The sequence below is a fragment of the Camellia sinensis genome, chromosome 12, assembly GCF_055761805.1.
Source record: "Camellia sinensis isolate YWXY chromosome 12, ASM5576180v1, whole genome shotgun sequence".
NCBI lineage: Eukaryota > Viridiplantae > Streptophyta > Magnoliopsida > Ericales > Theaceae > Camellia > Camellia sinensis.
This window is the reverse complement of record NC_138972.1, coordinates 127,747,816-127,760,602: the sequence shown is the minus strand read 5'-3', so window position 1 is coordinate 127,760,602 and position 12,787 is coordinate 127,747,816. Positions and strand designations below refer to the sequence as shown.

The following is a 12,787-nucleotide window of genomic DNA, read 5'->3' as shown; positions in this document are numbered from 1 at the left end:
TATTTTACTACTCAAGATAATACAACATATATAATAGCCCAAGCCAAACCCGCCTCCAGACAGAGCGACCAGATCGGATTTTTTAGATATTCGGGTTTGGGTATTTAAACCATTTGCAATTCATACGTTAGGGCATGAATTTTTCATTTCTATACGATGCGAACTCTGCAAAAACATAGATATATATAAAAGAAAGAGAGAGAGGGAGAGGAGAGAAAGTGGGAGATGACGAAATCGGGCGCGGAGAAGAAGAGGGTCCGGCGATCCTCTGGGGCGATACAGAATGGAAGCAACCGAGATCTCAACAGCGATACTCCTCCTAGGGTTAGTGTGTTTTGCTTGCTTCTTTCTGTACCGTTCATTTCTCGCATTCTCATTCTCATTCTACGAATTTTAGGGTTTGCGATTAGTTTTTCGAAAGATCTGCATCGTTGAGGCTAAGCCACACTGTTACTGTTTAGCGATTTGTTTCGCTGCAATTTCGGGCTTTTTGAATGTGTTTATTTACGTGATTCGTAGTTTGTGTTTGTTTTGATGATGGACATTGGGATTTTCGTTAATAATCGTGCCCCATTTTAATTTCTTCACAATTTTAATTTCCTAAAAGGATCATTCCAAAGGCAGAAAAAAACCCAAATTGCAGAATTTAGATAAATGTCTTCCAACTTATTGTCTTATTTTTATTAATTTGGCCATTTCTTATTGTCTTCCAACTTATTTGTCTTATTTGGGTGCATTAGAGCAATTTTTTGAGGGTTCATATCGATATATATATAATTTTTCTAGGGTATCACATTTGGTCATTTAATGTGTTGATGCTTGTAAATTTTCTTATGAGTATATCAATTGCTAACCTTTTAGAGCTGTTGTTTAATTCCTATCTTAAAAAAAAAAGAACTGTTGTTTAATCAATGCACTATGACTCCTTATGAATCCATTGTTACTAGACCAAATACAAGAGGGAGTTATCTTTTAGTTAAAGATGTCATACTCTATTTATTTATTTTTGGATGTTGAAAATTATTGTTGCACAGGGGTTTCGAACCCCTTCCCTTTTTTTTGTTAGGCGCAGAAGGAAGACATGGGAATGCTTGTCTTCAGGTCTTTTTGTTAGGTCTTTGTGATAAATCATAAAATAGATAAGGAAGATAAAGTGGAGCACATTTTTGTGTGGAGAAGAAGGCATTAGAATACTCAATTTTGGAGGGCTCCAAATTTTTTTGGCAAGCATCTCTTTGAGAAATTGTCTTAGGTTGAGGAGGTTGGATGACAAAATTACGGTAATTACGGAACTATGTTTCAATGATTCTTCTAAATGTATGAAGTAATTGTGTCAGACACTTGGGTAAGGTTATATGGGATATGTTCATCATTTGAGTTGGACATTCACCCAGGAAACATATTCATAAATTGAGTTTGCGATAAAACTATGCATAACACGCCATATTGTGTTTGAAATGCTCTATAGCACCTTATTAATACCATTTTACCGTAGAAAATAAAAAGAGTGTACTAAGAAATATTGATATTTTTCCGTGTCACAATTTCCTTGGACATGGGAATTAGGTGTATCGGACACTTCGACACATATTATAGGCCCCGTTTGTTTTCAGAGATAGAATGAAGGGGATTGATAGTGAGAGGATTAATAGTGAGAGAATTGATAGTGAGAAATTGTTAAATTATTTTTATATAAAATAATAAAACAAATAAAAAAATAAAAAAATTAAACATTAATATTTAAAAAAAAGTTCCCAATATATAAAAAATAAAAAAATTTATAATCCCCTCCTATTTTTTTAATACTATCTCTACCTCCTCACTATGAATCTCCCTTCTAAGGGTATTAGTAATACCAAAGTATTAGTAGTCCCAAGACCATCTCTCAAAACAAATAAGGTATTAGTAATACCAAGGTATCTATGAAGCACGGGTACTCTAAAAATAGTGCCGTACATGCACCGGGTACTTACCGGGTGCGGATACGCGTACCGGTACGGCTGCACGCGTACCGGGTACGGCAAAAACCAGTTGGGTACGTCTGCCTCAGTTGGGTACGTCATGGGTACGGCTTGGGTACGTTTTCGGTACGTTTTGGGTACGTCGGGGGCAGAAATCAATTTTTTTGAAAAATTGAGGGGTACCGGAGCAATATTAAGAAATTTTTTTTTAAAAAAAAAAAAAAAAATGTGTATACCTGCGAATGCCCTAATCTCATCACTGTTTGGCATCTCATCGAAGCAAAGCAAACAGAGGCGACTTCGACCATCTTCATTTTCCTCTTCTGTGACTTCGAACAGTGATCGACTTCGACTCTCACCCTCATCTTCAACCCTCACCCTCGTCTGCGACTTCGAAACAGATCAACTTCGGCCCTCACTCACCCTCGTCTTCGACTTCGACCCAGAGATTCGACCCTCGTCTTCGACTTTGACCCTCGGCTTCGACTTCGACGCAGAGATCAGATCACCCTCCTCATCATTGTTTTGCCCTAATCTCCTCTCCTTTTCGACGCATATATATATATTTTTTTTCTTATTTCGTCTTTAGTTATTATTATTAATACTGAAAATGCTAATAAATATTAATAATAAATATTAGAGATGAAAATGCTAATAATCATAAATGGTAATCATAAATATTATTATTAGTTATTAATAATAAAAAAATTACTTCATCTTTATTTATTATTATTTTTTCTTGTTTCTTCTTTAGTTATTAATACTGAAAATGCTAATAAATATTAATAATAAATATTAGAGATGAAAATGCTAATAATCATAAATGGTAATAATCATAAATATTATTATTAGTTATTAATAATAAAAAAATTACTTCATCTTTATTTATTTATTTTTTTCTTGTTTCTTCTTTAGTTATTAATACTGAAAATGCGCTAATAAATATTAATAATAAATATTAGAGATGAAAATGCTAATAATCATAAATGGTAATAATCATAAATATTATTATTAGTTATTAATAATAAAAAATTTGAGATGAAAATGCTAAGAATCAAAAAAAATTAGTTATTCCTGAAAAAACAGTTTATGCTTATAGAATGTAATAAGCAGTTTAGTTAAATTATATGTATAAGCTTTTCACCACAGTTTATGCTTATAAAACAGTTTAGTTAATAATCAAAAATATTATTTTTTATGCTTATAGGAAAATGAGTTCATCAAGCAGTTTAGGTTCATCTGCTGCAAGTGCTTCTGCTCCTTCCATTGATCAATCTGGAGATGAAAATGCTCCTCTTTGGGGCTATGTTACAAAATTAGTTAAAAGGGGAGAAGGAGGAAGTGGTAATACAAAATTTAAGTGTAATTTTTGTAACATTGAGTACCAAGGGTCGTGTTCTAGAGTTAGAGCCCATTTGTTGCTACTTACTGGCCATGGAATTAGAGTGTGTGCAACTGTGAAGAATAAGAGTGATCTTCTTTCTGAAATTCGAAAGGTAGATCAAGAAGCTGAAAACCGAAAAAAAATGGCAAAGCCAAAAAATGTTCCTTTACCACTTCCATCTTCTCAAATTAGTGCTAGCCACGACAGTGTAGAAAATGTTGGAACATTTAGAATGGAAGGTTATGCACCAAGAAAGAGAAAGGCAATTGGGAGTAGTCCTTTAGATAGGGCATTCAATCAAAGTGCTAGAGAGCATTTACATTCTTTAATAGCCCGTATGTTCTATTCAGCCGGTTTGCCTTTCCATTTGGCTAGGAATCCATACTTTGTGGATGCTTTTCAATATGCTGCTGAGAATCAAATTGTTGGGTATGTCCCTCCTGGATATAATTTGTTGAGGACTACCTTACTTCAAAAAGAAAGGGCAAATATTGAAAGGTTATTGGAACCAACTAAGAAGTCATGGGATGAGAAGGGGTTGAGTATAGTATCTGATGGATGGACTGATGCACAAAGGAGGCCTCTCATTAATTTTATGGCAGCATGTAATGGTGGAGCTATGTTTATAAAAGCTGTTAATTGTGAGGGTGAGACCAAGGACAAGTATCATATTGCCAAACTAATTAGTGAAGTGATTGATGAAGTGGGTCCTAATAATGTAATTCAGGTAATTACTGATAATGCTCCAGTTTGTAGTGCAGCTGGATCAATTATTCAAGGTAATTATCCGAAGATCTTTTGGACACCTTGTGTAGTTCACACTCTTAATCTTGCTCTTAAGAACATTTGTGCTGCGAAGGAAGTTGGACTTGCTGCATATGCTTATGATGAATGCCATTGGATCACTACTGTGATTGATGATGTAATGTTTGTGAAAAATTTCATCATGAATCATTCTATGAGATTAGTTATTTTTAATGAGTTTATACCTTTGAAACTACTTTCTGTTGCAGATACACGCTTTGCATCTGCAATTGTTATGCTAAAAAGGTTTAAACTTATATATCATGGTCTCCAAACAATGGTCATAAGTGACAAATGGGCTTCTTACAAGGAAGATGATGTTGGGAAAGCAGCTGTTGTAAAGGAAAAGTTGTTGAATGATGTTTGGTGGGATAAGATTGAATATATACTCTCATTCACATTGCCTATTTATGAGATGCTTAGATTTTGTGACACTGATAAGCCATGTCTACATTTGGTTTATGAGATGTGGGATTCAATGATTGAACGGGTGAAGGCATCCATCTATAGGCGTGAAGGGAAGTCAGAAAATGAAGAGTCATCCTTTTATTCTGTAGTGCATCAAATATTAGTGGAAAGGTGGACAAAAAGTAGCACACCTCTTCATTGCCTTGCTCATTCCTTGAATCCAAGGTATAATTCACATTTGACTCATGAATCCAAGATTTATACTTTAATTTTTTTCATTGCATAATTTACTTATTATTTTATTCTAATTATGAAATCTAGGTATTATAGTGGGATGTGGCTTCATGAAAATCCCATTCGTGTTCCTCCCCACAAAGATGTTGAAATTTCTGAGATGAGAATCAAGTGTTTTAAGAGATACTTTCCTGATTCAGATGAGAGAAGGGTTGTTAATACCGAGTATGCGAAGTTTTCAGGTTGTTTGGAAAGTTTTAGTGACTCTGACTCAATATGTGATAGAGGAGTAATGGAACCAGTGGTTTGGTGGTTGGCACATGGCTCTTTTGCACCTATGCTCCAATCCTTGGCAGTGAAATTACTTAGCCAACCATGTTCCTCATCATGTTGTGAAAGGAATTGGAGCACCTACTCTTTCATTCACTCTATGAGGAGGAATAAAATGACACCACAACGGTGCGAGGATTTGGTTTTTGTGCACTCCAATATTCGTCTCTTATCAAGGAGGAGTCAACTATACACAGAAGGAGAGACCAAGTTATGGGACGTTGGGGGAGATGCATTTGATTCATTGGAGGGTTCTGGTTTCCTTGAAATTGCAAATCTTTCACTTGATGAGCCAGAGATGGAAGCTATTTTATTCAATGATGAAGTTGATGGAAGTGAACTTTGAAGTGTCAAGTTTAGATATATAGGGCTTTCTTTTGTTTTTTTTTCCTTTGCTTGTGTTATGGATTGGATTGGCCTTGTTTTTCTTTTGGTGTTGGTTGTTTTTCCTTTGCTTGGATTATGGACTGAATTGGTGTTGGTTATGTTATGTTAAATTTAAATATATTAATATTTGTCTTTAGCTTTATAGTTCTCTTTTTAGTTTTGATATTTAACTTCAATTTGTACATTGGATCTTTTAACCATAATTATAAAAAATAAAAAAATATCGGCGTACCGCAGCCGTACCCGTATCCTACTTTTTTGGGGTTTTGCCGTATCGCCGTACCCGTACCCGTACCGTACTCGTACCCGCACCCGTGCTTCATTGCAAGGTATTAATAGTTCCAATCCCCTTCCTATAACCCCAAACAAACGGGGCCATAGGGTCCATGTTACATAGTAGAATGTTCGGCGTGAAGTTCTCCCTTAGTCAAATCTGTGCGGTGAATGAAGGCGAGGGTGGCAGGACTTTCTATTAATTGAATAGCAATTATTGGAAATATATCATATTTTTTAGACTAGTTCGGCAATTGTAACTGCTGTGTTATATGCAAGGAGTGCCCTGTAGCTATTTATGATTTTGGGTGGCTTATAACTTTTTTCCTCACCCCTCCTATTCTCCCTCTAACGGAAACCTTTTACGAGATAATTTCCATACTGCTAATGCCATAACAACTAAGATTATGGCATGTCATAAAATGCACTATTAAGTATTGATGGTGGTATAATTCATTGTGTGTTTATCAATATGACTCCTGTTTGAGTTCTGTTTTGATTTGGCAGTTGAAATGGACCTCTTCTTGTTTCCCGTCTTGCATATTTAAGAAGAAATATTTTAAATGAAATTAGAACACCGTATATAAGTGCTTTTAAGTGATCATGCGGCCTATCTGCCTTGCATTCTTCTTGTTTGTTACTGTTTTTTTACTAAGGACTCATTTTAAACCATATGCAACCATAGTTTGTCACCCGGCATTCATGCCTGACACTGGGGTATCATGTACGTCTAGTGAATGTGCTGAACTGTTTGTTAGAGAATGGTTTATTTTGGCTGATTTGGTATCTTATATTATCATAGATCATGAATAATTTGAGTTATGAGTTATTTTTTTGTTTTCTAATTTTTTTTAATTTTTTTTTATCATAATTTCAGAAACAAGCTGCCAAGAAGGATGTATTTCAGTTGTTTGCTGAGAAGGTGAGAGACCATAAAGATTTGGAATCTAGGTGGGCCGTCTTACAAGAGACACGTGTGGAATATTTCAGAGGAAAAGATTTTGTTAGCTTTTTAAAAAATCATCCAGAGCTCAAAGACATACTAGAATCAGATAAGAACCTAGAAATAGAAGACATTGGCAATATTCTACTGGGAAAGAATCTTTTGGTGCGCTGTGACCGTGTGGTGAAAACTGTTCGGCCTGGGAAGAGAAAATTGTCTACTTGGCCAGCACATTTAGAGATATTTCCTGTGAGTTTGTTCTCTCGATGCCATGTAGAGAATATTTTAATGTTTTTTGTTCCTTTATATCACTTATTTGCTTCTTTAATGAGGGGTTTACTTCTTTACCCAGTGCCTTATTAACTTCATGTATTCAAATTGTATATATGAGGTTAGTTCACTTTGTAGAAAAGTGCTATTATTATCAGAATGTGCAACAATACTATCACGTAGTTTTAGTGATTTGGTTTTCTTCTTTCTTAGTTTTAGAAAGGATCAAGAATGGATTTGAAATTTTTTTGTGTTATTCTTATGTTTTATGCTTCGTTTTTTTATATCAATTTTTTATTATCTTCTCATATTGCTCAGCAAGTTTATGTGTGTCTTTAATAAAATAATTTTGACCCAGTTTATATTAGTAAAGTACTAAAGACTCCTTCTTATATTTTAGTGTTTGCTTTATCAAACAATTATTTGAACCAAGATATTAAAAACAACAGTTGACAGCTGAAGGTCCCTTTCTATGTTAATTTTTCCACATTATGTTAAAGCTCCAAGCCCTAATTCTAGAGCATAAATTTCCATCATGAATTGATATTTCTACACTTCTTTCTCTTTTTTTTAATGTAATAAGTCAGCTATATTCGATTTCTCCTAGTGGTATAGATTCATTTTGTTCCAGTTACTTTTTTGTAGAGGGTTAATTACACTACGCTCACAACAACTAGCGAATAAGTGAGACGTAAAACATGCTTTTTTTTTCTTTTTTTCTTTTTTAATATTTTTTTATAGAGGGTATTAGTTTCAAGGGTGCTGAACAACAAAACCTGCTTTTTGAAAGCAGATATCAGAGTTCACAGCAGAGAGTATTGGCCAAAACATCCACACTTATTTCCTAAAATTGCATTTTTCGATAAGTGAGACCTATTATGTGCTAAAAGAAGAATCGGTCAATTCTTTAATCAGTCAACAGCTTATTCAGAAGAAGCGTTGCTACTATGTCTTTCTTTCATTTTGCCTTTTGGTGTATTGGAACAAAAGCAATGCCTATGAGATTTTGTAATGGTCTTTTGAATCTGGTATGTAGTTTTTAGATTATCTAATTATTATCAAGTTATTTTCCTTGACTGATTTTTTTGTTAGTATCAGTGTTTAAAAAGCGCGCCTAGGTGCTAAGCGAGGCGAGGCGCAAGGTTGGCGCTCGAAGTAGACGAAGCGAGGCGCATTGCAAGAAGCGCACGTAAGGCGCTGAGGCGCGCCCCTTTCGCCTAGGCTGAAAGCGCACGCTTCATGCGCTTCGGCTAGGGATGACCTGTTTTGTGTTTGTGTACCAGCCACATAGGATTAAAACTCTTATACAATACAAATCTGTTGGTGAGCTTCTTCGAATCGATTGATCTGAGCTTCGAAATCGACTGATTTGAGCTTCGAAATCGACTGATTTGAGCTTCTTCAGGTTCGTCTCTACTTCTTCTCTTCTGCCTCGTCTTCTCTTCTCCTCTATTCTCATCTCTTCTTTCGTCGTCTTCTCTCTCGCTTCTGTCTGGCTCACGATCGCAATCTCTCTCGCCTTCTCTCTTGCGATTGTGATCGTGATCTCTCTCTCTCGCAATTGCGATCGCGATCTCTCTCTCTCTCTCTCGCTTCTGTCTCTTGATTCATATATATATATATAATACATTATATGATACCTATTATATAATATACTTATATAATATAATAAATAAATAATATATAATATACTATACCTATTATATAATATATAATATATTAAATAATATATAATATACGTATACCTATTATATAATACGTATAATATCTATTATATAATATATAATACATACTTACTCATAGTAATAAAAAAAATAAACATGTATGTAAAATAAAATAAAAAAAATTAATTAAAACACATTATGTAAAAAATATAATAAATAAATAAAATAATATATATTAAAAAAATTAATTATTTTTTTTCTTCTTCTCTGCTCTTCTTATTAAAAAAATTAGTAATGTACATATTAAATACTTTCTATGTTGAAAATTGTGTGATGTTAATATTTTGCTTAACTTTTATAACTTGCGCCTCGCTTTGGTGAGGCGCACGCCTCGCCTCACGCCTCGGCGCTTAGGCTCCAGGTGACCTGGGCGCTTCGATGCGCCTAGAGCTTTTTAAAACACTGGTTAGTACATAACTAAATATCTGAAGGTGCATGCTGTAGGACAGCTTTAGTGGCTCAAGATAGTGATTAGATCAAATTTCCAATAAATGGGATGGAGTATTTCATGTTCAGTAAAAAATCTTTAAAGGATTTGTTTCATTTTATATGTACTATCTTGGAAATTTTTATCCTAGACTCGTAGTAGATATATTTGCTTCATGAGTCTCTTGACATGATGGTGCACTTGTTGAGGCCTTCCCTGAATTATGGAAGGTTCTATATGTATATGATTATATCTCTATTAATTTCCTATGTTGGCCTGTTGCTGATAAAAAAAAATTTCCTATGTTGCTTAGTTTCCTTGTTGGCCTGTTGCTTTATTTATTTATTATCATGAATAGGGGAGGATGTGATCATTGTATTCCTTCAGAACGGTCAACCTGGATGTCAGGAAGGAATCCTGGCTGCATAGCTTTCTAGTTTTCTAGCTGGGTTATGCTTTATTTCTTTTGGATTTCAACAACCCTTGAATGTTTAACAGCTCCTCAATTCATGTTCAATGCATTGTCTAATTTTTCTTGGAAGTCTAGAGCATGTTTTCCTAATTGATTGTTGAGATCTATTAACTATGTATTGCAGGATCAAGTATTTTCCGAAAATGATGCTTTTTTTGCCTGGACGTTTGTAAAACGACGGCCACTGTGGCAAACACTTCTGTCATTTTTTTGGCCTGTGTTGACTCTTGCAATCTGCTTGTTTCCTGTATATCCCCATCGGGCCAAGCTGCTCATCCTCTACTCGTGTGCGGGGGTCCTTCTGCTTATACTTTCCCTGCTTTTAGGTAAGTCTCCCAGTGGCTATGGTTTCAATTTTAATTTTACCACAATTATCTTAATGGGTCTTACATCCTCCATAAAATGTTTTTACTCAGTTATGGGTACTGGTGTAGGTATGAAATTGTTTTTTTAGATTGATTGGAATAGTATGCACCGGCCACCTGTCAATTTTTCTAGTGAACTCCGACAATTTTTCTTGCTTTCACTACTTTTAAGAGTCCTGCACATTTGGCTGTTTGTCTAGATTATATATATGTATATTGTTGTTGAAATTATCATGTCATTAAGTATATTTTTTGGTTATGAAGGATTTATTTTTGATTGCAGTGAGAGCTACAATTTTTGGTGCTATATGGATTCTTTTCGGAAAACGTGTATGGTTTTTCCCCAACATCCTTGCAGAGGAAGCAACACTGAGTGAATTATTCCGTTTCTGGCCCCAGAAAGATGAGGAGGAGCGACCAAAGTGGACAGCACGGCTTTTCTATGCAATAGTGGCTGTGTTGGTCATATTACTTCTGAGGCACCATGCCCCTGATGAGGCTGCCAGAGCCAGGTCTGTTAAATATCCTCTCTTTTTAACCTGATTACTTGAGGAAAATGATTTCCTGTCCTTCACTATCTGCACAATTGCTAAATCTCAGTAGTACAATGGAGTGAATGACCATGATGTGAATATCTTCAATTATATTACTACACAATCTGAAAGTTACTAGTGCCCTACACATTCAGCTTGTTAGGCATATGATTTTGCCTAGAGATTGATTGTTTTATTTATTTTAGTGGCATGCTTTGTGAACATTATTGTGATTAAATTACATTTGTCTAGTTTTTGAAAATTCTTAGGTAGTGTTTGGTTCATTGGAATAAAAGTGGAATGGAATGATCATTCCATTAGAATGCCCATTCTCACGTTTGGTTCACTAAAAAAATTATGGAAATACATTGCAAATGGAATTATCATTCACCACTCATTTTGTAGAAAGGCCAAGAAATAAGCACTCCATTCCACTCTACTTTCATTCCAGTGAACCAAACATACCATCAATGATTAGAATTATTTGATTGTGGTGGTTTCTGTATTGACATTCTTCGTAGCAGAGCTCCCAGCCGTGGTTCTGCTCTGCTGTACAATTCTGTCATCTCTGAACTCCTATGAAGACCAAAAAAAAAATAAAAAGGAGAGATTTTATTAATCACCAAAAACTTGAGAATTTATTCAAAGCAAACTTAGTTTTGGTGGTGGATTTTTGTGAAATAGTTGAATACACCGGTGGTTTTTCTGAAGCAATCCAGTATATTTTATAAATCTTTTACCATGCATGGGTGTGAAATGGAAACTCTCTACTTGCAGGTATCAAAAGCGGGTTTCCAACATTATTGATGATGTTCTTGAGTGGTCTCCAAGATTGGCTTTGTCTGGGATGATGGATAAGCAACAAACTGTGGTTAACACCACTGAGTCCAATGATAATTTTACTGATGGGAGCAATGCAGGCCCTGAAAAAGTGGTTACCCCAGATGACCTAGACGAAGAAATCATCTTGGATCAACATGTGGATGAAGATGTTGTTGGAAACATGGAGGACACCGAATCATCATCATCAACGTCAAGATGATTAATGATTGTACAACATGGAAATACCAACCAGAAACAGAATACAGTTTCTATTTTTTGTACTTCCTTTTTGATGGTTTTTATTATTATTTTAACTGTGTGTAGAAGTATGTATTAGACTATGAGAATAAATCAGTTGGTCTCAAAGTTTTATGCTCTGCTGCTTTGATTGGATACCCAGAATTTGCTGACTGCCAACTCTGATGAGATATTCTTAATTATCTGATGATTTTGGTGGTTGTTTTCTTGCTTTATGATTCCATTTCATTGGTATCATTGTGTGCCTGAGCATTGGTGCTTCCAATGAGACAAGTTAAGGACCCTCAATTCTTGAGCTCCCTGGTTGGTACGTCCTGAAATTTTGATTGAATCCTATTATGTTAACAAATGAATCAGTCCTGTCTCAATATTGATACGACTCAGAAGGGAAATTTCATAAGAAAGTAAATCTTATTTGATTTTTTGATATATTTTTTTCGGGGGTGAATTGAGCAGGTTTATACTTGATATATCATGGTATTTGCTGTTGTGTGCATTTTTCTTTTTTCTTCAATTTTTCGCTGTTCGTGTTGATTGAGCAGGTTTATGTTTGATTTAGGCTGGACAAGAGGCTTCAACCTTTATCCTTCAGAAAACCAATCTGAAATTAATCGTTTATTTTCTGTGTCAAGATTCTCCAATGCCCCCACATGTGCCTTTGAACTAGTAACCTCCAAGTTCAGTCAGTCAATGAACCAACTTCTCCCTCCCTTCCAAATTGCAAATACACATTAATGGTTGCCCCCTCATTAGTCAGGATCCAATTTTCTACCACTTGGATTCATTTATTTGCAGAACACCAAGAAAGAAAACAAAAAAACATAATAGAATCAACCACTAGGTCTCAAGACAATTGATGAACCAAGGCAGGCAACACATGAAATTCTAGGTTACCAGGAACTAGGTTGTCTACCAACAAACTGTTTTATGCACCATTCAGAACGCTTTAATTCCAGCAGAACTAAGCTTTTTCTGGCTCTATTTATATCCCTGAAATAAACCCACATCAATTTTCATATATATATAAACGGTGTTCAAACAGATGTCTAACAGCAGCCACAGAAAATATTCAGAAAGAAGCATAGGCTAACCAAACTCCCAACCCCAAGTCACACTAATACGCTAGAAAACAACAAACTCCTGCAAAAAAATACCAGAACAAAAACAAACCCACATATCTACTTGACATCCA

The 12,787-nt window shown here is 35.1% G+C and overlaps 1 protein-coding gene across 1 annotated transcript; it reads left to right on the top strand.

Moving 5' to 3' along the window:
* On the top strand, nt 1–11,703 carry LOC114312263 (translocation protein-like protein). The gene is given in 6 exon segments (XM_028258474.2): nt 1–324; nt 6,659–6,973; nt 9,742–9,943; nt 10,266–10,494; nt 11,293–11,532; nt 11,534–11,703. Coding segments are annotated over 6 exon segments (1,113 nt in total). The 5' UTR covers nt 1–225; the 3' UTR covers nt 11,562–11,703.
* The last annotated feature ends 1,084 nt before the right edge of the window (nt 11,704–12,787 follow it).